Source organism: Muntiacus reevesi, chromosome 2, assembly GCF_963930625.1.
Source record: "Muntiacus reevesi chromosome 2, mMunRee1.1, whole genome shotgun sequence".
NCBI lineage: Eukaryota > Metazoa > Chordata > Mammalia > Artiodactyla > Cervidae > Muntiacus > Muntiacus reevesi.
In genome coordinates this window covers 143550317-143577574 of record NC_089250.1, presented here as the reverse complement: position 1 = coordinate 143577574, position 27258 = coordinate 143550317, and the positions used below count along the sequence as shown (strand labels likewise).

At 39.5% G+C, this 27258-nt stretch overlaps 1 protein-coding gene across 3 annotated transcripts in view; it reads left to right on the top strand.

Annotated features, from left to right (window-relative positions):
• Positions 1–27258, top strand: part of DNMBP (dynamin binding protein) — a 115203-nt gene that overhangs the window by 14445 nt on the left and 73500 nt on the right. For 2 of the 3 annotated variants that reach the window (XM_065923090.1, XM_065923088.1), the window contains exons 2-4: positions 18819–18972; positions 20519–20641; positions 26393–26437. In XM_065923090.1, the coding sequence (XP_065779162.1) occupies positions 18828–18972; positions 20519–20641; positions 26393–26437 (313 nt within the window). In that variant the 5' untranslated portion in view covers positions 18819–18827. The remainder of the gene's footprint in view (positions 1–18818; positions 18973–20518; positions 20642–26392; positions 26438–27258) is intronic. The other variant, XM_065923089.1, reaches the window with a different exon arrangement.

Genomic DNA, 27258 nt, shown 5'->3' with positions numbered 1-27258 from the left:
GCTCAGATACTTAAATCCCGTTCTAATTCTAACCATTATACTTGCTTACTCAAACATTTCAGGTGCTCCCAAGTACCCAAAATCAAAGCCCAACCTTTCTAATGTAGGAGTGAGTCCTGTGAGATCCTGTAAGATTGGGAATGTGAATGTACATTTTGATATATAACTTAAATTAGTTGTGTGTTAGGTCATCCATTCTGCAACTGTTTATGGAGGGCCTGCTATGTACCAAGCAGTGCTCTAGATACTCAGTATACATCAATGTATAAAATAGACAAAAAGGACCCCTGCCCTATAGAGCAGGTAGTGGATAAGGACTAATTCTATAGACTTCGTAGAGGAGGTACCATGAGCTGGATCTTAGAAGATAATAGTTTACCCAGAAAATAAGAGTTATGCATGTTTGATGGAAGAGGGAAGTGCTCAGCTGATCAAAAAAACTAACGTCACCTTGTGTCTTTTTTTTTTTTTGGCTATGCAACAGATAACTGCAACATCTCAATAGCTTATTACAACAGCTATCTGCTTTTGTTTTCATGGCTCTGAGAGGGCTGAGATTTGTAGGTCTGAGTAAAGAAGTAGAGACAGCAGCAAATGGATATAGGAGCAGGAATCTTCTTGGGGATTTATCTCAGGTCTTTGGCCACAGGCTGGAAGGGGTGTGCCCAGGGCAAGCCTCGGTGAGGCCCGACACAGAGTGGCTTCTGTGGGGCTGAGAGCTGAGCAGAGATACCTGAGGGTGCACATTGCTCAGAAACACTGAATGTCTAGTCGAACCAGAGGTGAGAGACCTTGATGAGCACTTAAGACATTCATTTGAGACCCCAGAGGGAAAGATACAATGCATTGTGTGATGACTGAAATGATAGATTTAGCACATGAGGAATTGAAAGCAGCTGATGTAAATAGGACATAATGATAGGGACCTTCAAAGTATAGTTGCTGAAGTAAAGATTAACTGGATGGACTTAAGAGCAAGAGCGATGCTGCAGAAGAAAGGGGCCAGTGAACTATAAGGTAGATAAATAGAAGTTATCCAAGCTGAAATGCAGAGAGAAGAAAGATTGGGGACAGGAGAGAATAGAACTGTAGTGCCAGTGAGTTAATATCAAGTAGTTTAATATATGTCTAATTGGGACCTCATAAAGAGAGGAAGAAAGATGAAGAAATAATGACCAAAATTTCCCCAAATTTAATCAAAAACATCAGCTTATATATTCAAAAATCTCAGTGAACCTCAAACAGGGTAGATGAGAAGACTATACACCTCAGCACTTTGTCGTCAGATTGCTGAAAACTAAAGACAAAGAGAAAACTCTTAAAAGTAGAGAAAAAAGATACTACAGGGGAATGAAGATAAGAATGACAGCTTACTTCTCATCTGAAATAGGCAGAAGATAATGGAACAACATCTCTAAAATTTGAAAGAAGAAAAATAAAATCACCAATCCAAAATACTGTACTAAGCAAAAAAATATTTCCGAAAAATGAGAGTAAAATTAAAATGCTTTCAGATAAACTAAAGTTGAGCAAATTTGTTGTCAACAGACTTATACTGCAAGAAATGCTAAAAGATGTTCTTTAGGCTGAGAGGAAATGGTAATGGAAGGAAACTCAGATCTGCGGAAAGGGGTGAAGAACACAAGAAGTGGTAATTGTACAGGCAAAAGTGAAAGACCTTTTCTTTAAAAGACAACTCATTGTTTATAACAAAAATGGCCTTGTATTTTGGGGTTTATAATATACTACATTAATTATCTATCATTGTGTAACAAATTTTCTCAAAAATTAACGGCTTAAAACAGTATAAATACTTATTATCTTACAGTTTCTGTGGGTTGGGAATTCAGGAGTGGCTTAGCTGGGTGTTTCTTGCTCAGAATGTGTCACTTGTTGCCATCAAGATGTTGGTGGGGGCTGCATTCATCGAAGCCTTGGCTGGGACTCTGTAATCTCCTTCCATGATGCTTGCTCACATACTTGCTGGCAGGAGGCCCCAGTTTTTCACTGTGTGGGCTTCTGCATAAGACTGCCTGAGTGTCCTCACAATCTAGTCTTGGGAATCACACACTGTCACTACCACTGTATTCTGTGGGTTAGAAATGAGTCACTAGTATGGCCCACACCAGGAGGAGAGGATAAATAGGGAGCAGTATCAAAAAATTTTGGAATCTACTTTAAAGCTACCACAAATATCTATGGCAACAGTAACACAAAGTAAAAATGATATATATGACAACGGTAACACAAAGACAGGATGGTGTGATAAATGGAATTATTCCATTATGTAGTTCATATATTGCATGTAAAATGGTATAATATTAAATCTAGACTGTGGGAAGTTTTTTCTTTTTAAATTTGTCTTTATTTTTGGCTGCATGGGGTCTCTGTTGCTTTGCACAGGCTTTCTCTAGTTGTGGCAAGGGGAGCTCTCTTTACTGCAGAGCAGTTCAGTTCATGTGCTCAGTTGTGTCTGACTTTTTGCGACCCCATGGACTTCAGCGTGCTAGGCTTCCCTGCCATCACCAACTCCCGGAGTTCACCCAAACCCATGTCCATCGAGTCAGTGATGCCATCCAACCATCTCATCCTCTATCATCCCTTCTCCTCCCGCCTTCAGTCTTTCCCAGCATCAGGGTCTTTTCAAATGAATCAGCTCTTCACATCAGGTGGCCAAAGTACTGGAGTTTCAGCTTCAGCATCAGTCCTTCCAATGAATATTCAGGACTAATTTCATTTAGGATGGACTGGTTGGATCTCCTTGCAGTCCAAGAGACTCTCAAGAGTCTTGTTCAACACCACAGTTCAAAAGCATCAATTCTTTGGTGCTCAGCTTTCTTTATAGAGTCCAACTCTCACATCCATACATGGCTACTGGAAAAACCATAGCTTTTACGAGACAGACCTTTGTTGGCAAAGTAATGTTTCTGCTTTTTAATATGCTGTTTAGGTTGGTCATAGATTTTCTTCCAAGGAGCAAGCATCTTTTAATTTCACATCTGCAGTCACCATCTGCAGTGATTTTGAAGCCCAAGAAAATAAAGTCTGTCACTGTTTCGTTTCCCCATTTATTTGCCATGAAGTGATGGGACCCGATGCCATGATCTTAGTTTTCCAAACGTTGAGTTTTAAGCCAACTTTTTCAGTCTCATCTTTCACTTTCATCAAGAGGCTCTTTAGTTCTTCTTTGCTTTAAGGAACAAAAAATAGGGCAAATAGAAACAAACGCAGTATCAATAATTACTCTAAATGTATATAGCAACTGTCTGAAAGAGGTGCACTTTAGAAATTCAGAGAAAGATAACTGTGATCTCACTTGTACATGGAATCTTAAAAAAAAGAAAAATGCCAGACTCATAGGAAAAGAGTGTAGAGGGGTTTTCCTGGTAGCTCAGTGGTAAAGAGCCTTCCTGCCAATGCAGGAGACATGGGCTTGATCCCTGGATCGGGAATATCCTGTGGAGAAGGAAATGGCAATCCACTCCAGTATTCTTGCCTGGGAAATCCCATGGACAGAGGAGCCGGGTAGGCTATAGTTCATGGGGGGTCTCAAAGGAGTTGGACATGACTTAGAGACTAAACAACACAACACACACACACACAAAACAACACAAATATAAAACTGCTGGTCCCTCTTTTCCATGGTGCTTGGATGCTGGTACTGCATAGAATGACCTAAAATCACTCACCCTGAGAATGGTCTCAATTATTTTTAACTCCAGCTGCACAATTTCTTTCTTCCCTATTTTTCTTCCTCAGAATCTTTAGTCTTCTAAATTCCTTTCCTGATTCTTTCTTCCAAAATATCAAGAATATTTTATACTCTGAATATCTGAAGGGTAGAGAAGCGCCTTATCTTTTAAATCTTCTTTAGCCAAAAAACAAGCCTATGCTTGAAAGAGATAAGGAAAGGAAAAAAGACGCTTACCTTGCAGATCTCTGTGCTATTTATCCTCATAGCTTAGGTTAATAAATTTTCTAGACATCTCCTGGAAACTGTCCTAAAAACTGCCTGTTATCACATGTTTGTTTTGCTCCTTGTTAGCTGCAGCTTCACTCTGAAGTTTCACTTTGTAGTTTCAAATTAATCTGTACTTCTACAGCTGCTATGGGTTGTGTTATCTGGGCATTTATTGTATACACAGCGTGTTGGAGCTGTTAATTTTAATGTGTCACTAGGCTGCTTAGCTCAGACATGTCCAGTGTATATACTTATGAGTCAGTGATTCTTAAATTTCATAATTGAGATTCATGCAGGATTTAAGAAATGAAAGTCTGAGCGAGTACTTAAAGGAATTGTTAGGTTGACCCATTTGAAATATGTCTTTAACGTATATTTCCTCAAATTTGGTAATTCTAAAATATTAATCTTGGGACCTTCCTCCACCAGTGTGGTTTGTCGAAAAAGACAAAATTGATGTAGAGATATATAAGCAATTTAAAAAATAACTAAAAAAAAAAGAAAAATATCAGCTTAATGTGGGGGTGGAGTGTGGAATCCTTTAAGTCAGTTGAAACAGCTATCCGAGGAGGGTCAGTCCTGAAGCTTTCTTTTTTTATTTTAATTTACTTAATTGTTTTGGTTGTGCTGGGTCTTCGTTGCTGAAGAGGGCTTTTCTCTACTTCCAATAAAGTGATCGAACCAGTGTCTCTGGATTCTTTACCTACTGAGCTATCAAGGAAGCCTGTGGTGAGCAGGAGGCTACTCTAGGCACCTGGGCTTCAGTAACTGTGGAACATAGGCTCAGTAATTGCAATTTGAGGGCTCCAGAGCAGGGGCTCAGTAGTTGTGGTACATGGGCTTGGTTGCCCTGTGGCCTGTGGGATCTTCCTAGGCCAGAGATTGAACCAAACCAGTGTTTCCTGCATTGCAAGGCGGATTCTTTTTATTATTATTATTATTTATGTATTTGTTTGGCTGCACTGGGTCCAACCTAGACAGCATATTAAAAAGCAGAGACATTACTTTGCCAACAAAGGTCCGTCTAGTCAAGGCTATGGTTTTTCCAGTAGTCATGTATGGATGTGAGAGTTGGACTATAAAGAAAGCCTAGCGCCGAAGAATTGATGCTTTTGAACTGTGGTGTTGGAGAAGACTCTTCAGAGTCCCTTGGACTGCAAGGAGATCCAACCAGTCCGTCCTAAAGGAGATCGGGCCTGAGTTTTCATTGGAAGGACTGATGGTGAAGCTGAAACTCCAATACTCTAGCCACCTGATGCAAAGAGCTGACTCATTTGTAAAGACCCTGACCCTGATGGAAAGATAGAGGGCAGGAGGAGAAGGGGATGACAGAGGATGAGATGGTTGGATGGCATGACTGACTCAATGGGCATGAGTTTGGGTAAACTCCGGGAGCTGGTGATGGATAGGGAGGCCTGGCATGCTGTGGTCCATGGAGTCGCAAAAAGTCAGACCCAACTGAGCTACTGAACTGAACTGTGTCCTAGTTGCTGCATGTGGGATCTAGTTCCCTGACCAGGGATTGAACCTGGGTTCCCTGCATTGGGAGCACAGATTCTTAACCATGGGACCACCAGGGAAGTCTTTGAAGCTTTCTTAATTTAAATTTTGTCAAAAGAAATTAGAACTATTTAGATGTTTGAGATGAGAACTATTTAGTTTAAATCCTGAAGAGGACTGAAGGACCCTTCCATGACTGGTGGAAACTGATCTGTGTCCTGTTCCATCTGTTGAGGTTGTTGCCTTCCAACTTGGGACAAGTTTGAAATAAACAAAAAGTAATATACCCCGTAAGACAGTTTATGATAGCAGATTCCTTTCCTTTTCTACCCTCTATTCTCTGATCATCCCTCCTACGTCAGAGCAGGCTTTTTGTTTTTTTCTTACTGTCCAATATTCCGTAACATGTTTCGCAAAGTGCATGTTGTGACTCAGTGCTGCTGTCATCAGGAGAGCACGGTGGGTTGGAGAAAGATACTTGATTGAGGACAGCTGGCCCAGGCCATGCTGCTCAGCCTCATGGGGGCCACCATGCTCAAGATGGGTTCTACTTTTCCCCTTCATCTATTGCTGGATATTTGAGTAATCACCTGGCAGTGACTGCTGACCTTCTGTCCAAAACGAGCTCTGGTGACATAAACCAGAGGAGGAAATGATGTTTCCCTAGCTTCTCTCATTTCCTTCCTGAAATAGATTTAAGCTTCATTTTCTGACACCTCTTACCCTTTCATCCAGAGGAAAGAGCCTGTTCTTATTAGTCCTATATTGCCAAGAATAAGAGAATTGTGCAATTACTTTTGAGGTTAAAGATTACTTTTCATTGCTTGGATTTGAAATTTTTTTAATGGATTTCCATTCTCCGAAACTGATGTTTTATGGAGAGTTCAGTTTCAGGACATAAGGAACTTTCCAGATGCTCAGGCAAACATATTCCTTTGCAGGAACCTATACAGGAGACTCCCTCCAAAGGGGACCCTCTTCCAGCTCTTCTCAGGTTGGCAAAGATGCACATGGGCCCCTGCAGCACACCCACTTTGTAGGAGTAAACAGGAAAGGAAGAGAAACTGTCTTCTAGTTCAGGAAATCCCTTCACAAATTTGATTCTGAAAGTCCAGAAAGACTTATACTCTAAACTGGGCAATGTTAGGAAGCGCTTGCAAGGTGTCATCAGTGCTGTTTGAAAGAATATAGTACCTTTTCAAAGCCCTCACACATTGTGTCCTACTTTCCTAGGACACAATGGATTGTGAAGTAGATTGCTCAGAATTTGAAAGCAATTTGGAGTCTGGGCCCATGCACCAAATCTGTCAACAGTGGGGTTTTTTTTTTTTTTTTTTTTTTTGAAGGGTGGGTGCACAGGAACCCAGGCATTAGTCTTTTTCTAAATATATTTTAAGCCTTCAAAATTTCTCTCTCTTCCTCTTATCTCTCATCTAGATTTAGGATGGTAGATTTAGGAAACTAACTTTATATGATTTCCTGTATTTTCTGTCTCCATTTTTTCTTGCATAGTTCTCATAAACTCAGAAGAATCCTTTTGGGCATGTATGTGTCAGGGGCTCAGCAGTATGTAGAAGGCATACTCAAATTGGGTAATTTGAGGAGGTCCCACTAGGAACAGACAGATGTAGGGAAAATACTGGAGAATTGTACTGTACCCCAGAGATAGCCAGTGAGCCACCCAGGCCTCAAAGGGCAGGAAACTGGGTTGTTACCTGACTCAAGAAAAAGAGCCGCTTTGAGGGCCTTCCTTATATTAGCTGTGGCCTTTAGTAGAACGACACAGCCAAGCCAACTCATAGCCCAGCTGGAAAAGATGCGTGGGAATAAACACCCAACCTCACCATCCCTCTGCCTTCAGTTCTCCTGCTGGTGATGCTAATTGGCTGAACCAAACTGGAAGCCAGAGGCAAGGGAACACTGATGCAGTTCTTGTGGGTCAGCCGCATGGAGCATAGAGCAAGGTGGAGGAAGGGAGGACAGACAGACCTAGAAGGGGGAGTGGAAGACACCCAACCCTGGATTTAATATTCAGTGTTCTCAGTCTGTTCCAGGTTTGATATCAGTATCTAAGAATCTGCCTGCAATGCAGGAGACCCTGGTTTGATTCCTGAGTCAGGAAGATCCACTGGAGAAGGGGTAGGCTCCCCACTCCAGTGCTCTTGGGCTTCCTTTGTGGCTTAGCTGGTAAAGAATCCTCCTGCAATGTGGGACACCGGGGTTCTATCCCTGGGTTAGGAAGATCCCCTCGAGAAGGAAACGGCTACCCCCTCCAGTATTCTGGTCTGGAGAATTCCATGGGCTGTATAGTCCATTGGGTCGCAAAGAGTCGGACATGACTGAGCGACTTTCACTTTCTTTCACTTTTCTTTCAGGGGAAAAGTTTGTCGTCTCAGGAGATTTCCTTTTAATGAAGTATGTCCAGACTTGTAGATACGTTGCTTGTCAGCAATTATTGAAGTTTACTAGGCCGCCTTCTACATTCTCTCACATCTTATGACATAGATTTTTAAAAATCTTTGTTATGATAAATATATATATATATGTGTGTGTGTATGTAAAACATAGACTTTACCATTTTGCCATTTTTAAGTGTACAGTTCTGTGGCGTTAAATACATTCATTTTGTTATGCCGCCATCACCATCATCTGTCTTCCGAAGCTTTCCATGGTCACAAACAAGCTCTGTACCCATTCTCCTTCCCCTCATCCCCTGGTAACCACCTTTCTAATTTCTGTTTCTATGAACTTTACTACTATTGATGTATCATATAGGTGAAATCACACAGTATTCGTCTTTTTGTGACTTATCATAGTATGCTCAGGGTTCATCCACATTGAGGTATATGTCAGAATGCCCTTCCTTTTTAATAATACTCCATTGTATGTATATGTTTACCTGTTCTTTTGATGGCCATACAGGTTGCATGATATACTTTTTTAAGTGTTATTTTTATTTCTGGATGTGTTTTCATTAATACTGAATACACTCACTCTCATGGATGCAACTTTTACATGTTCAGTCTGATCTCTCACAGAACTGCAAGGTGATAAAAGAACAAGGGACTGAGACAGGAACAGCGGATGTGGGCTTGAGCAAGAGAGAAGGGCATCATCTGGAGGCAGTTTAAATGTGTGGAGAGACAGTGGAGCCCACCATGGATTAAAAAAACAGTGTGTAAATAAAGGAACGGGTTTTGGACAGAAAGTGCTTTATGGGAGCAGAAAACCTTTTGATTGGTTAGGACTGCACAAGGACTATTTATGAATAAGTGGAGTAAGAAACAGTTTAAAAAAATATAAAGTTTGACCTAAAAAGTGTGCTGTGCCAGATAAGTTGAATTAAAAAGGAGTTCTTGGCTGGATTGACTCAATCTTTAATATAGTAAAATGTCCCTCAAAGAGAGAAATACGGTTTATAGCCTTCCCCAGGTTTATAGTGACCATAGAGCTCTTGTATTTGGGGACAGTATGATTAGTGTCCTCATCATGTTTTGGGGAAATGGTGGGGACTAAGCCAGGCTTCTTGGGTGCAGGAACTACAGCTCATCTCACAACATCTGGAATGTTCCTTGGTACATCAGAGAAGTAAAACTGGTTAGAGAGATTGCTGCCAAGGTCTTTAGTCCATTGAAAGTGTTAAAATATCCTTAGTGAAAGTCACTCAGTCACATGCGACTCTACAACCCCAGGCTGCTTGGTCCATGGATTTCTTCACGCCAAGAATACTGAAGTGGGTTGCCATTTCCTTTTTTTGCTCCCCTATGGACTATAGCCTGCCAGGCTCCCTCCACCAAAAACAAAGAAAAATCACTGCAGACGTATGAATCAATTTTCTGCTCTCTCGATCTCTTCCTCATGGAAAGAAGCCTGTTTCCTTATTAGATAGTGGTCAAATTATCTACAGGGTCTTACTTTGTCCTGTGTAGGGTAGATACTTTGGGATAGGAGTTGAGTTGCTTAGGACAATAGAGGAGAGTTTAAATGTTCCTGTTAGTCTCCAACGGAATTAAAGAATAAATATTTAAAGAATATTGGGTTAAAGAGTCATCAACTGATTAGCCTACCCAGCAGAACCAGATTTTTAGCCTGCATGGGAATTTGATTGACTCCATTTGGCTTGACTAAAATTTATTGAATATGTGAATGCATTATAGAGTAGGAAAATCTTGTAAATTCTTAAGCAACTGTGTAATGTGTAAAAATTGACCATTTAAAAGATTAACCAGGTTCACTGACAGATTAGTGAGGAGAAAAATTGTATCTTTAGCCAAAAAGAGAGGAAAATGGCACTTCCCCAAAAGAAAATGCATTATAAACAAATAATAAACTCTAGTTAAGATACATGCTGACGGGAAATGATCGGTTCTGGTGCTTTAGACTTGCAGGGTCAGGGCAGAGAAAGGCAGTCTCCAGGTCTGAGACGCGTGCTGCCTGTGTGCATGTAGGCGAGTGTTGGGCGAGCGCAGCACACGGGAGCTAATGGAAGAGCAGCTTTCTAAGTCTTGGCAAAAAACAAGCTGACAAAGAGATCTATCTTTATATTTTTAAGGGGCAAAAGGGGGTGTCAGCTGAGGTCCATCACTTTTTTTGCCCCCCTTCACCCCCATAGATTGTCAGCGGTAAGTGAAACTCTTAGTGAAACAGAGGGGAGCCTGTGCTAGGAGTCCCCATAAACATGTACTGTAATTCTTTGTATATAGAAAAAAAAAATTACTGTAAAGTTTAACTTTACTCTTAAAAAAAAAAAAAAAAGATATATGCTGACGGAAAAGGCAATGGCACCCCTCTCCAGTACTCTTGCCTGGAAAATCCCATGGATGGAGGAGCCTGGTAGGCTACGGCCCATGGGATCGCTAAGAGTCAGACATGACTGAGCAACTTCACTTTCACTTTTCACTTTACTGCATTGGAGAAGGAAATGGCAACCCACTCCAGTGTTCTTGCCTGGAGAATCCCAGGGACGGGGGAGCCTGGTGGGCTGCCGTCTACAGGGTCTCACAGAGTCGGACACGACTGAAGTGACTTAGCAGCAAGATAAATGCTGAAGTATTGGGGAAAATATCTGTTATATATTTTGAATACATCAAAGATAAAATGAAAAATAAATATTTTAAATACATTAAAACATAGCATGGATTGAAAAATGGGGAACTAGATGATATGTGACAAAGTGTCCGCAGTAACATGTTAATGGTAGACTCTACATGGTGGGTGTCAGCTTCTTTTGGCGAGGCTGTTTGAAAATTTTACATAATAAAATGTTGGAGAACTAAAGAGAGGAAAATGGAAATTCAATGATTTTGAAGGAAGAACCAGTGAGATGTAAGAGAAATAATAACATTTACAATAAAAAGTACATGGGCATGGGAGTCAAATAGACTTGAATTCTGCTTCTGGTTTAGCTTTGTGTAAGAGAGTTAAGTATGTTGTTTAGTGGTGGCACTGGGATTTGAAGCCAGGGACCCTGACTCGAGCACCGTGGTCTCCACCTTGCAGTGTGGTGATAGTACAAGCTCCTAGCTCAGTGTCTGGAATGTGATAAATTCTCAAATGGTAGCTGTTGCGGTTAGTGTGCTGCCTGGATTATAGAGGATGAAGAAGTGTCAGATTCTGATGTTTGATCTGAGAGACTTATATGACACTGTTACTCAAGCTGGATGATAAAACTATTTGTGGAGAAGAGATGGTTAATTTAGTTTCAGATAAGTGGAAGTAGAGATTTTGATATGAGTAGTTCTTTGTATTTTCCTGAAGTTCAGTAAATCATTCACTCACCAAAAATTACTCACTGAGCATTGCTCTAGACCAGTGAACAAAACAAGACAAAAATCTCCTCTCTCATAGAGTTTTATATCCTATGAGGGTTTGAAGAATGAAGGGTCTTTGCATCTCACATGCAGAGTGACTCTGCAAAGCTGGAGAGACAGGCATTCACCAGCAAGAGAAGAAATGCTGTCATAGCAAATTTTCTGATGTCCCAGACATTATGCCATCCAGGCATTTATTTCCTCTGCTTTCTCTCAGGCCCATCTGCATTCTGATTTCCAGTGTATTAATAGTTCTTTTTTGCTTCCATCTAAAGTTGGTGGAACAGTTTATGTGTAAACTAGTTATGATTAAGTTTCAAAATATTTTTTGACCATACTACACGGCATATAGGATCTTAGGTCCCCAACCAGGGACTGAAGCCAGGCCATGACAATGAAAGCACCTCGTCCTAACTGCTGGACCACCAGGGAATCCCAGTCCTGGCTTCTAAAACGGCCCAGACAGAAACAATAATTGTTGCTTTTCATAGTGTGTACAGAGAAGACAGATGAAATTCACGCTATTCCACATAAAACAGAGGGCATAAAGACCTCCTTTCTGGTCTCACCCACAAATCCTGTAGTTTAGCCAGGCTCTGACTGCAGCACACTTCCAGGGTGTGTATTCCTTAGCGATTACGCACTCCTTCCAATAGGGTAGGAGGTCAGTCAGTAAAAGTATTTATTGAGCCAGACCCTCCTCTGCTCCTGAGTCATTTTCTGGTAGAGCAGGAAGGTTCTCGGGGAGAAGCTTTAACCCTTTCAGCCCACAAAGATTACTCCTCCATGGAACAGGGTAGCTCTCTAAGTCACTCTCTGGGGCTTATGCTAATTGTCTCCTTGATATTTTAGATAATGAGGTATATATTTAGTCTGATAGATGAAATTTGAGAAACGATAGTAGTAGGAAAAGGAAAATAATATCTACTTTGGCTCAACCTTGAGTTGTTTGATTAATGTATAGATGGTTAAGGATTTCACAAAAATTGTTTGTTTTAGGGGAAAGAAATATTTTTGACACCACCCTTATGTGGAAATCTGACATCTGGCAACTTCAGCTGTCTGGAAGACAGCCAGAAACTAAGAAAGGGGCCTCAGAGCACATAAAAAATAACTGTTGAAGGACTCTAGCACTACCACATGTACTTTACTACTGCACAAGAGTTTGTTAACCTCTTATTTGGAGCATGCTTACTTTTTATTTATTTAGACACATTTAATAATTTTGGCGGGGTGTGTGTGGTTCCCTGCCATTCCCAGCAGATTGTAAACAACGATCTAGAAAGAGGTAGAAAAGTTGACAGAGGAGATAAACTGATAGCAGAGCAAAGGCTGACATTAAAAGAGAACAACCTAAAACTTACATAGCACTGGTACTGTGTGTTACAGAAGAGTACAGTAATCCAAGGTAAAAAAAAAAAAATACAGTAAGGAACGGTCTTAATAATGAGCTTATTATTAAGTTAGTGTTTAGTGTCTTTTCTGTTGATGGCAAGGATTTATGTTATGTGCCTAGGTTTTAAACATGGTCAAAGTTAACCACATTTGACACGTTGAAATAGTAAATTATGTAGTGTTTATATACTTGAAATATCACATTCTTTGATGATGCTATATTGTTGACAGATTTAATCTTGTAGCTGATTATGGAAATGATGTTTAATAAAAACTGCTAACATTTATTGAGCACCTACTGTATTTCCCCTGTGCTAAGTGCTTTCACACTATTAGCATACTGGTTATGGGTTTGAAAACAGACAGATCTGCATCCCTATTCCATGTCTGACTTACTATGTGACCCTGGACAGTTTACATCGCCTCTCTGAGCTTGCAGAATGGGAACCAACTATATACAGCAGGGTTGTTGTGAAGACCCAAGGAGGGAAGTCATAGTGCTACATATAGAAGTGCTAATTAAATATTAGGCATTGTTGTTCAATTGCTAAATCATGTCTGACCCTTTGTGACCCCATGAACTGCAGCACACCAGCCTTCTCTGTCATCCACTACCTCCCAGAGTTTACTCAAACTCATGTCCATTGAGTCAGTGATGCCATCCAGCCATCTCAGCCTCTGTCATCCCCTTTTCTTCCTGCCCTCAATCTTTCCCAGCATCAGGTTCTTTGCCAGTCAGTCAGCTCTTTCCATCAGGTGGCCAAGTATTGGAGTGTCAACTTCAGTCCTTCCAATGAATATTTAGTGTTGATTTCATTTAGGAATGACTCCTTGCTGTCCAAGGGACTCTTAGAGTCTTCTCCAGCATCACAGTTCAAAAGCATCAATTCTTTGGCACTCAGCCTTCTTTATGGTCCCACTCTCACATCTGTACATAACTACTGGAAAAACCATATTTTTGACAGTGTTAGAACCTTCATCCGTAGCTCTTCAGGCACTCTGTCTACCCGATATAATCCCTTAAATCTATTCGTCACCTTATTAGGCATTAGTATAATTACTTTTATCATTATCATCACCCTCTTGATGGTTATTATGAAAGTAGGATTATGTCCATTTTTTGAAAAAAGAAGCTGAACCCCAAGTAAGGTAAAAAGCTAATATATAGTGAAGCTGGGATTCGAACCTTGTTCTCTCTGACACCAGGAGCCCAGTAATTTGCATTCACATTACGCTGCCTCTTCAGTGTGTGATTTTCAATTGTGACTGTTAGTCACTCAGTCATGTCTGACTCTTTGTGACCCCATGAACTGTAGTCCACCAGGTTCCTCTTTCCGTGGGATTTCCCAGGCAAGAATACTGGAATGGGTTGCCATTTCCTACTCCAGGGGATCTTCCCAACCCAGGAATCGAACCTGGGTCTCCTGCATTGCAGGCAGATCCTTTACTATCTGAACCACTAGGGAAGATTTGTATATCTTTTAATACTTAAAGAAAATATGTGGTGGGAGAGGATGTGGGGAATGTTACTAGCTACTTCTCTTTTCCGTTGTATACCCAAGTCATCTCATTATAGGAAAAAAGTTTCTGCTGGAGGAAGCACAAGCTGGAATCAAGATTTCTGGGAGAAATATCAGTAACATCAGATATGCAGATGACACCACCCTATGGCAGAAAGTGAAGAACTAAAGAGCCTCTTGATGAAAGTGAAAGAGGACAGTGAAAAAGTTGGCTTAAAGCTCAACATTCAGAAAACTCAGATCGTGGCATCCAGTCCCATCACTTCATAGCAAATAGATGGGGAAACAGTGGCTGACTTTATTTTTCTGGGCTCCAAAATCACTGCAGATGGTGACTGCAGCCATGAAATTAAAAGACGTTTACTTCTGGAAGGAAAGTTATGACCAACCTAGACAGCATATTAAAAAGCAGAGACATTACTTTGCCAACAAAGGTCCGTCTGGTCAAGGCTATGATTTTTCCAGTAGTCATGTATGGATGTGAGAGTTGGACTGTAAAGAAAGCTGAGCACCGAAAAATTGATGCTTTTGAACTGTGGTGCTGGAGAAGACTCTTGAGAGTCCCTTGGACTGCGAGGAGATCCACCTGGTCCATCCTAAAGGAGATCAGGCCTGAGTTTTCATTGGAAGAACTGATGTTGAAGCTGAAACTCTAGTACTTTGGCCACCTGATACGAAGAGCTGACTGACTGGAAAAGATCTGATGCTGGGAAAGATTGAGGGCAGGAGGAGAAGGGGACGACAGAGGATGAGATGGCTGGATGGCATCACCGGCTCAATGGAAATGAGTTTGGGTAAACTCCAGGAGCTGGCAATGGACAGGAAGGCCTGGCATGCTGTGGTTCATGGGGTCACAAAGAGTCGGACACGACTGAGCAACTGAACTGAACACAAAGATGAGCTCTTTTTACTCAGTAGTTCAAATGAAATACGTAACATTTGTATTGCATGAGTCATTAAAATCTTATAGGTACTTTGCATTAATAGGTTAAACAATTTATTATGTGCCTAAATATTTGTCCATATCATTCTTAGAATGTAAACTTAATGAAGCTATAACTATTCTTTTTTGCAATTAGGTACTTGGTGCTTTTTGATGTTGGTTATAGTTATATGTAGGGGCTTCTCAGGTGGTGCTAGTGGTAAAGAACTTGCCTGCCAATGTCAGAGATATAAGTGATGTAGGTTTGATCCCTGGGTTGGGAAGATCCCCTGGAAGAGGGCATGGCAACCCACTCCAATATGCTTGCCTGGAGAGAATCCCATGGACAGAGGAACCTGGCAGGCTACAGTCCATGGGGTCGAAAAGAATCACACTGAAGTGACTTAGCATAGTTATATGTGGGATGAAAGTTAGAATCCTCATCTCTACCAGCACCAAATGAATACTTGAGGCAAATAAAGAGCAGTAGACTTGGGGCCTCTACACTCTGGAGATCTTCTGTTGCTTCTTGTAAAAGACCTGGGAGAAGAGTAAAGTAATCCTGAGGGTTTCCAGTATATATGCCTTCCTTTATATTGCCTCCCTTTCTGTTGCTTGAAGTGAAGTGTTAGTTGCTCAGTCATGTCTGACTGTGTGTGACCCAGTGGACTGTAGCCTGCCAGGCTCCTCTGTCCATGGGATTCTCCAGGCAAGAACACTGGCGTGGGTAGTCATTCCCTTCTCCAGGGGATCTTCCCGACCCAGGGATGGAACCCAGGTCTCCTGCATTGCAGGCAGATTCTTTACCACCTGAGCCACCGGGTGAGCATGCACTTAGGCTCCCTTGACAGAGAATAACAGACACATTGTCTTATAACAGCACAGATACCATAGCAGGTAGTATGCAGGTTTGAACTGTAGGCTTCTTTGAACAGAAAGCACATTCTTGATGTGGTATAGTGTACTCATTCTTGTCTGGAGGCACCACCTACATAATCTTTTCTTGTTCTTTTTATGGATTTTTATTTTTCTTTTTTTTTTTTTGACCAGAAAACGTAGGTTATCTATTAGCATTGGCAATTCCATTACAAATAAATCAACTGACATTTTGATTTATGTATTAATTCTTGTGAACTTAATGTGATCCTTAAAGTGTTGATTTGATTCTCCTGAGACTTTGCTGGGATTTTTATTTTTCAATGCATTTTAAATCTGCACTACTGTTGCTGTTATTCAGGTCGAATTACTTTTTCTTTTTTTTAAATAGAAGTAAGTAGGGACCAGAATTCCCTCAGTCCAAATCCTGGCCCTGCTGCTATAAACTCTGTGATCTTGAACAAATTAAATTATCTAACTTTCTGAGCCTCAGTACCCCCATCTTTAAGGTAGTTGTGGAGAGAGGCTACACAAAACTAAAAAGCTTTTGTACAGCAAAGGAAATTATCAACAAAACAAAAACACCACCTGCTGAATGGGAGAAGATATTTGCAAATGATATAACCAACTCAGCATCAAATAAACACCCCAGTTAAAAAAATGAGCAGAAGATCTAGACATTTTTCCAAAGAAAGTATACAGATGGACAACAGGCACATAAGAGATGCTCAACACCACTGGTCATCAGGGACTACAAATTAAAACTGCAATAAGATGTCACTTCACACTTACCGTATTGGCTGTTAAGAGACCAAATAACATGTGTTGGCAAGGATGTAATCTGGAGAAAAGGGAACCCTTATGCACTGTTGGTGGGAATATAAACTGGTACACCCACTATGAAAAACAGTATGGAGATTCCTCAAAAAATTAAAAACAGGGCTACTGTGTGATCTAGAAATTCCAGTCCTGGGTATTTATCTGACAAAAGCTAATTCAGAAAGAGAGATGAGCCCCTGTGTTCATTGCAGTATTATTTACAAAAGCTGTAAACTTAGGAAGCAAACTTAGTGCCTGTTAGTAGATAAATGGATGAAGAAGATGTGGTTATATTATATATCTGTGTGTGTGTGTGTGTATAATGGAATATTACTAATTCTTAATAAAGAATGGAATCTTGTCATTTTTGATAATGTGACTGGATCTAGAGGGCATTATGCTAAATGAAATGTCAGAGAAAGACAAATACTGTGTGATTTCACATATGTGTGAAATCTAAAAAACAAGTGAACAAACATAAATCAGAAAAAAAGTCATAGACACAAAGAACAAACAGGTAGTTGCCAGAGGGGAGGTGGGCGGGAGGAGGAAGGAAATAGATGAGAGTTTAAGAAGTAATTTCCAGTTGTAAAATAAATGAATCACAAGTATGAAATGTATAGTGTGGGGAATATAGTTAATAACTCCTATCTTTGTATGATGACATATCATGACTAGGTTTATCATGGTGATCGTTTTGAAATGTATAGGACTATTGAACCACCAAGTTGTGTAACAGGAACTGACATGGTGTTGTAGGTCAACTATACTTCAGATACAAACAAGCTCAGAAAAAGAGATCAGATTTTGTGGTCACCATAGATAGGGCAGAGGTGGCTGGTGGAATTGGATGAAGGCAGTCAAAAGGTATAAACTCCCAGCAAAAGACTCAGGTTCAATCCCTGGGTTGAGAAGATCCCCTGGGAGGAGGGCATAGGAATCAATTCCAGTACTCTTGCCTAGAGAATTCCATGGACAGAGGAGCCCGGCAGGCTACAGTTCATGGGGTCACAAAGAGTCGGACACGACTGAGCGACTTTCAGTCACTTCACTGTAAGATAAATGAGTACTAGCGATGTAACGTACAACATGATCAGTATAACCAATACTGCATATGTTATGTATGAAAGTTATTAGGAGTGTACATCCTAAGAGCCCTCATCAGAAGGAAAAATACATGTTTAAAATGTAATTTTAAAATACATTTAATTTTGTATCTATATGAAATGATGGATGTTCACTAAACTTACTACAATAATCACTTCATGATGTATGTAAGTCAAATCATTATGCTTTACACCTTAAACTCAAGCAGAATATACTGTTAGTCATGTCCAACTCTTTGCAACCCCACTAGGCTTCTCTTTGTCCATGAAATTACTGGAGTGGGTTGCTATTGCTTTCTCCAGGGGATCTTCCGAAGCCAGGGATTGAATCCAGGTCTCCTGCATTGCAGTCAGGCAGACTCTTTACCATCTGAGCCACCAGGGAAGCAAAAACTTATGCAGAGGTGTATGTCAATTATATCGATAAAACTTGAAAAATTAAAATTTATGTGGAAATACAAAGGGAAGAAATAAATAAGTAAAAAAAGAGATAGTTATGGGGAATAGATGAAATGCCATATTTCAGTTCCCTACCTTTTAAATACCATATTTTAAAAGTACCCTTTTGCCTCGTACTTTAAAAATGTTAATTTCCATATTGCCTTCCTCAGTCATATTGGAAAGTCTGTATTTCCACAGTGCATGTTTTCTGTTACTCATAGCTATAGGTCATTTTTTTCCCCCATTTCCAGAATGACTTTGAAAATCAAATGAAAAGGTATGAGGAAATTATTGTCTCTAAAGAAATAAATGAGATAGCATTCTAATTTGTTTAAAGTACAAACTTCTTATTTACTTTGACTTCATTATAAGTACCTTTATATCTTAATGATAATTCTCAAGCTATAGGTCTATACTGCAGTGTCTTAAATAATTCTACTTTCCCATTTCTTTGACCTTTCTTTCCAGGTTTAAAAGATGGAGGCTGGCTCAGTGGTTCGAGCCATCTTTGACTTTTGCCCTAGTGTGTCAGAAGAACTGCCACTCTTTGTGGGAGATATTATTGAGGTATTGGCAGTGGTGGATGAATTTTGGCTTCTAGGAAAGAAAGAGGATGTGACAGGTAAGAGGCTTATGATTCTTCACATTCAAAATAGGCCATAGGCCCTCCCTTCTTTCCATATTAAAAATTAAGGTTTAATGGCAAGCCCAATAAATAAACTTCAGATCCTTTTGTGTTTTCTGTATGTGTTTGCCGTGGTTTCTACCAGCGAGGAGAGAATGTCTCTTATCATTGCATCTCTCCTTGCAGGTTCCTTTAAAAGGTTGACGAGGTTAGGTACCAGCTGCCCTCCTAAATCCCTGGGTGACCTAAATTTATTAAAGTTGCCCTGTACCCTAGATGCACTTATCTCCCACTTTGTATGTGCCTGGTTTCCTTTTTTCTATTATTGAAAACATAGATTAGCACCAGTTTCTTTCATTAATTCAGGAGGAGGCTAGAAGTTCTTCTCCCACAATATGCATCTGTATTAAATCCAGCCTTAACTTGCATGTATTTATGTACGTCTGGCTTGGAGTATATCTTACAGTCCTGAGAACAGACTCTGTTGATACTTAACCCATATTTGGGGGATAATAGATTATTTCCCAGTAGATGTGATACCTCAGCTAGGATAAATATGGTGTGTCAGAGTCAGCAAGTCAAAGAGGATAGGTAGAGAGGATTGCTTTTTCAGGGGCCCTGGATCAAGAGGAAAAGAGCATGGAGGAACTGAGAGAAGTTCAGTCTGGCATGAAGTGTGAATGGTTGAGGTGGGGGAGATGGCAAAGGGAGATGAACAGAGATTAGATCATGGAGGACAGCGCGTGCTATGGAAAGGGGTTATGGAAACAGGCTGCTGTAAACGTGCTTCAAGCACAGGTAGACTTGTAGTTTACAAAACTCTCTGCTTCAAAGTGAAGAGTGATAGGAAAGGGCAAAGCCAAAAGCAGGGAGGCGAGATGGGAAGTTGTTGCATCGAAGTGAGAAGTAGCTGTGGCTTGGACCGAGGCGATGAGTCTTGAGATAGTGGACAGATGCAAGAGATATATAGAAGGTGGAATCAGCTAAACTTTCTGATGCTTTCCAACTGACAGGCCTGTCTATCTACTATTACCTGTTAAAACCCTGCCCATCTTCAGACTCAACTGTAGTTTTTTCCATAAAATTTTTCATTTTCTTCCTGACCTGTTTTTTGCCTTCTCTGAACTTCCATAGCAATTTGTATACCTATGAGTTGACACTGGATTTCAGACTGAAATATTGCTTATGTCTGAACTAGATTTTGTGTCTGAACTAGATTTTAAGATCTTTCAGGGCCAAGACTGTCTTACTGTTTTTCCCGTCTGCAGTGTGTCTTTGATAGAGTGACACCCATTAAATGCTTATTGGATTGAATTGCACTCTCTGTGTTCTGCAGGCACCCTATTTTGTGCATTGCACATTTTCTACAATAGATTTTCCAGCTATGAGTACTCAGTGAATTTTTAATTTGGAGTCTATAAATGAGCTCAGAAAAAAGTTTTTTGTCCTGGTATACGAACAGAAAAAAGGAATTTTATTTTTATTTATTTATTTATTTTTAAAAAGGAATTTTAATACTGGAAATGTTTGCTTTTATTTTCAGGACAGTTCCCCAGCAGTTTTGTAGAAGTTGTTACCATTCCCAGTCTAAAAGAGGGTGAGAGACTCTATGTCTGTATCTGTGAGTTTACATCCCTAGAGCTGAACAGTCTTCCTCTTCATCGAGGTAAGTTGATCACCCAAGAGTAGTCTGTTTAAAATAATACTGGTGGGGTCAGTCCATTTTGACAACTCGCTTTTTTTTAAAATTTTTCTAAGTAACCTCTAGAGAGTCGTCAATAATACTAAGACAGAGCTGACAGTAATAAGCCCTTATCTTTGAGTAGCATTTTATAATTTCTACAGTATTTTTTTCTCACAAATATAGTCTCATTTCATTCTCTGTATCTTGTGTAGTCAAGTCTTAGGTACTAAGGCTTGTTTATTAATGTACAGTAATAGAGCAGGAATTGTGGTTTGCAAATTAAGGCAGAGATGCGAAACAGTCCCATTCCTACCCAACTATTAAGTAATGCTATTAAAGTTCTCATCAGAGCAGGTTTAAAAGGAAGTGGTTTTAAACAGATGGTCATAGTCATGTCTTAGTGATATTTCAAGTATTTCTTGCTTCATGTACTCTGAAAGACTTAAGAATGTCTAAAGAGTGACTAAACCGTTTCAGCACACGTTCGTCCATCCATACGTTTCTGCATAAGCACAGAAACCAGTAGTGCTCCACGAACGGAGGCTTATGATCAGTGCAGTTTTGTGACTCACAGCAGTCATCAGAATTGTATGATTTATTGGATATATTAATATTGTTACTCTTTTGAGTATGCCTCTAAAGGGATAGACGTAATTTCCTTTTCTTTTCTTTTTTGGGCCATATCTCATGGCATGTGGGATCTTAGTTCCCTACCAGGGATCAAACCCATGCCTCCTACAGTGGAAACACAGTCTCTTCACCACTGGACCACCAGGGAAGTCCTGGAATAGGCTTAATTTCTTAAACCATGTACACATATGAAAGAGAGTGTGCACAGAGGTGGGGAAAGAGAACAGGCAAACTCCCTAACCTTTATTCAGTGAGAAGAAAGGAAAAGTGGACTTTGACCTTAATCCTCAAAATCAGTTGTCACAGTTTCTTGTCTTCACTTTACACTGAGCCCTACCTCTGTTCCGAATACATTTTTGCTAAATCAGTGTTGCAAAGACAGAAATAGAGGAAGATGTTATAGCAGGGGACCTTACCTGTTCATACTCACAGTTCTTCCATTGGAGGATTGAGTCCATGTCAGCCAGACCAGTCAGAAGGTGTGGAGAAAGGGCCAGAGCCCAGTGGCTAACAACATTGATACGACTTTGTTATCTATTATTCTGTGTGTAACAGTATACTGTATGGGAATGTACAGTATGTCTGCAACATTCAAGGAATTTGAGAATGTGGCTTCTGGAATTAGTTTGTTTACTTCATATTGTATCTTGTGTAGTCTTTCCCGATGGCTTAGTTAGTAAAGAATCCACAAGCGGTGCATGAGACATGGAATATGTGGGTTCGATTCCTGGGTCAGGAAGATCCCCTGGAGAGGGAAATGACAACCCACTCCAGCATTCTTGCTTGAAAAATCCATGGGCATGGACAGAGGAGCTAGGTGGGCTACAGATCATGGAGTCTCAAAGAGTTGGACATGGCTGAGAAACTAAGCACAAGATTGTCTTAGGTACTAAAGCGATTTTCTGCTGAATGCTTCCCTTGAGAAGCCGGGACTAATGTGATGTGAACTTGCTTTAAAGTTAAAATCCACCTCAGGAATCCCAGGGCACCCAAGGGATTCTCATGAAGACCCTGGTGTGGGCCTTTCAGCCACAAGTCACCTCTCCCAAGACTGACTGAAGGTCGGGCTGGATCCTGGAGCCTGTAGATCTTATCTTAACTAGCTTTTAACAAGTTAAGCCTGAGGAGTTCCTCTGTCCATGGGATTCTCCAGGCAAGAATACTGGAGTGGGTTTCCATGCCTTTCTCCAGGGAATCTTCCTGGCGCAAGGATCAAACCCGAGTCTCTTAAGTCTTCTGCATTGGGAGGTGGTTTCTTTACCACTAGCACCACCTGGGAAGCCCCTTAAAAACATAAGCAGATCTCAAAAGGAAAGAATGTTGGGCAGGGGGTGCATAGGAAAAGAGAGAATAGAAAGAGATATATCATTAATGGTTTTATCTTGTTCTTTTCTGTGATACTCTGCTGTCTGCCAGTTAACACACTGACTATTCAGCTTTCTTTCCTTCTATGCTTTTCACATCTTTTAGTTCTGTATGTCTTCTGATTAGGACATATAGCCTTTGAAGATGGGAAAGTTAGGTATATGTATACAATTTTTGTTTTTCTGAGAAGTTTAGCATGAGACACAGAAGTGATTTTAATTCCTCTGATTTTCTTTTTTTCTTCTTCTTTTTCTTCTTTTTTTTTTTTTTTTTTTTTACTACATATGGTTTATGAAGATCAGTGTCTCTGCTCATGAGTGTATACATTCCTTTATCCCTGTCCTCTAGTACTGTTAATCCAGTTCCTTGTTGTTTCTTTACCTTTCCTTTGATCCTTCAGTGTAGCAGTGAAGCTTCTCCTCTTCTGTGATTTAGTGTGTGTCGAGAGGGATTTGGAAACCTTTAAGAGCATGTGGGATAATGTTTTAAGATCTGGTTTGTTTTACCATACTGCCTTTAGTTGTTATTTACTTACCTTTCAGAAGTATCACTGAAATAAGAGAAAAAGTATATCTATTTTAACTATAAAATTATATTATCTATATGTATGTATAATTAATAAATACATATTTTATATAGTTAGAGCCGGCAGTATAGTTTAGGGGGTCAGAATTCTGATGTTCCTAGATTTAAATCCAGCTTCACAACTCAGTAGCTATTGACTTTGGTCTAATTACTTAAGTTCTCTTGACCTCAGTGTCCTTATCTACAAATGATAATACCTACCTCAGGGTAGTCGTGAGGACTAAATGAGGTTATACATTAAAGCATCTGGCACAGGGTAAGCACTCAGTAAAAATTAGCTATTTTATTGTTCTCATCCTGGAGCTCATAAATGTGCTTCAGGGGGCCTTGTTTCTTGATAATGAAGTTTTGTGTGTATCTACATTTTCCAGGGAGATTCTATTTGGAATGAAAACCACCAGTGGTTCTTCCAGCAGGTGTCACCCTTTCTCCTTTCCCTGAAGCTTCCCATTTGTTTTGGTCTGTTCCCTATAGTTTGAGTTATATTTAAATTCAGAAACAAGTTTGTCTCTTAGAAAGATCAATGTGAGTGCTCTCCTAAAAAATACAGAGGGGGTGGAAAAGAGAGAGACAACAAAAAACAAAATGAGAATATGGCAAAGAAAAGACAGTGAAAGAGGAGAGAAAAAAAAGTGAGAGTGATGAAATATTTAATTGCCTTACACTATATAGAATGCTTATTCCTTGCTTACAACCCCATGCTTCTAGACTACCTCCCTACCCCCAAAAAAGATCAATAAAATTTAAATTGATAAATTTATTTATAAATAGATAAATGATAATTATCACTTAAAGCACTTGTGTCATAAATTTCTGGTGTCCTGCACGTGAGATGTCAGGATTAAGGTTCTGATACGGCTCATGCAGACACCTGGATAAAGAGTGTGGTCAGTCTGCATAGAGCAGAGTCCCTGGGCACTAGGATTCAGTGAGGACCTAATACCTGTATAGCCAGACTACTTGTATTCAGAATCTCGGACTTCTTATCATCTTATTCTTAATGCATTTCTTGTTCAAATATAAAATAAAAATTTAACCAGAGGAAACAAGCACTGTGGTGACTGGGATTAATTGTCCATAAATAAAAGGCTCAGGTTGACCCTAAGAGTCACCCCACTTCTTATTTTACTATTCTCAAAATCTGGTCAATGTATTCCAGGAGTTCCTCATATTGTTGTTTTTGAAGTCTGGAAATGACCACCAAGTAGCCTCCATTCCTAAAGAATCAGAATGCAAAAAACTCAGTAACAGGGCTATATAAAATAAAAGTATTCAACAAAATTATCTCTGAAGTACTTTTCAGGGACTAAATTGTGACTTTAAAAAAAAATTCACCTTTATATATAGAAATAATCAACAGAATGACAGTCTGCAGATAATAAAGCCTATCAAAACACTCACTCAGCAGAAAATAGGGAAACAAATCCTACTGTAAGGATTTCATAGAGATCTGGCATTACAACAAAATATTCTGATTCTGCAGCTTTAAAAAAGCCAGTTCATTTCGAAGCCAATAGAGTGGGAGTTATGACACACTTTTATTTTTGTTCACTAAAAGACTTGTTGTGTCTGAATAGTAGCCATGTCTCCAGTGAGTTTTTTCTGTGGTCCTGTTGGAATGGGGAAAAGTCACTTGTAATTCTCAGGACCCCAAGCTCTGACCAGTGGGATATTGAATCAGAAATTAAAGGGAAAATAAAAATATAGGACCAAGACCCTATTTTTCAGGAACATCTAAGCAAATCAGTATGAAATCAGTGAGAATGATTTAGTGCCTACCACTAAATGCAAAAATCTTACATTAGGAGCTGTATAGTGTATAAATATACAAGTGTCAAAATTGTTGATATGTGATAATTTCTTTAGTAGACTACAGATGACCAAGATGTGTGTAGACCTCTAAAGTTTATTAGAGAAATATGCTAAGGTTTCGGATGGAGAAGCTTGAAATGAAACTCCCCTTGTGTGGAATTAGGCTCTCAGAAGTGAGATAATATTGGATAGCTGGGGATGGGGCAGGGGGAGGTTATATCTGGATGTGAATGCCAGGTTGCATTGAGGTGAAAACATAAGAACAGCCTTTTGGTAGCTTGGGCTTCCCTGGTAGCTCAGCTGGTAAAGAATCTGCCCACAATTCAGGGTTTGATCCCTGGGTTGGGAAGATCCCTTGGAGAAGGGAAAGGTTACCCAGTCCAGTATTCTGGCCTGGAGAATTCCATGAACTGTATAGTCCATGGGGTCACAAAGAGTCAGACACGACTGAGTGACTTTCACGAACACTTTCTTTTGGTAGCTTAGTAACTAAATCTCTTTGGAGAACATTCAGAGCAAGCTTATTTTCTTTTAATATATTTCAGGTAGTAAGAATAGGATTGTCATAGAAGAAGCCTTGGTTAATAGGAAGAAGGCTTCATGTCCCATGGTAAACATTTGAGCAGGGGAAGGGTATGATAAAATTGTTATGTTTATAGTCTTAGTTTGGTAGATTGAAAGAGACAGTGTCTGGGGAAAGCTTTAAAAGAATGAGATGATGAGAGTTGGACTAGACAGTAGCAAAGAGCAAGTGATGAACGGAATAAATGTTTTGAGAGAAGAAATGATAGAACAAAAGGAAGTTGGCAGCATGGAGCTAGTTTTGGAGGGAAGATATATTTATTGGGAAATTGAAGAATCTTCTCTAATAATGAAGTTGACATTGAGTGCTTGCTTTGTGAAAGGCATTATACCAGATTCTTGAAACAAAAGAGAGAAGTGGTACCTGCCAGTATTGTATCTAATTTACTTGATAAGAAGATAATCAGATTTAATTTGTATAAAAAGAGTATGTAAATTGATACCCTAAACGATAATCCAACATTCAGGTATGCTTGACTATAAAAGACCTCATGATTTTGCCAGGTGCTTTGCTCTCCTGGTCTTATTTTACTTGGGCCAGTTGCATCCCTTAATCACCTCTACTCATGAAAGGGAAATTGACTTAGATGTTAAGAAAGTTAAAAAAAAATTAAAATTGATAATCTACAAAATGAATAGTTCATAATTAGAAAATTAAAAGTTTGCTGCAAGACAATTTGCTGCAAAACTTATAGAGAAATTTTTTAAACTGGGGTGAATCATAATTGGTTGAATTATAGTTTCGTTTTTTTTTTCCAGAAACAAGCACTGTGCCCTGTTTTCCACACCTCACCTTCTTCAGCAGTAAGACAGATGCTAACTGTTTAGTGTATATTTTGTGACAATAGCTTGAAACAACAATATTGAAATTACTGATTATTTTCAAAAACAAAGTCCTGATTACTTGAACACTTTTAAGATTTCATTATGATGTATTTTCAGGATAAGGATTGTTTAGGAGAGACTTTGAAGATTTCTTTCTTTGCTAATTTTTGATGCTGAATATAACTTAGTGTGACAAATTAGATTGATCTATTCAAAGGCTTCTAGTGGAAATGAATATATTCTCCATCATTTATAAATAAATCCAGTGGTACAAACTTGTTGATAGTAGCATTTCTCAACCTTTTTGATCCTAGGATTCATTTACATTCTTAGAGTTTTTGAGAACCTAAAGAGTGCTTCTGTGAATCTGTTTATATTTACATTAGCTATTAAAGCTGAGAATTTTTTAAAATTTTCAATTTATTTTTAAAATGCATATTAACATTAATAACAAGAATAACATTTTATGAAAAATAAGTAGTTTCCTAAACAAAAAAATTTAGTGAGAATAGTAACATTTGTTTATATTTTTTGCAGATATCTTTAATATTTGGTTTAGTAGAAGAAATCTAGGGTATTTCCTGGTGGTCCAGTAGGTAGGACTCTGTGCTTTTGCTGCTGAGGGTGCAAATTCAGTCCCTGGTCGAGGAACAAAGATGCTGCAAGCCATGCAATGCACTCAACAGTTTTTTAAAAATTTAATTTAAAAATATAGAAGAAATCTAGATTCTTTTATTTGAATCACTATTCAGTTTGCCACATTACATTGTTTTGGATGAAGTGGAAAAAAAAAACAGTTT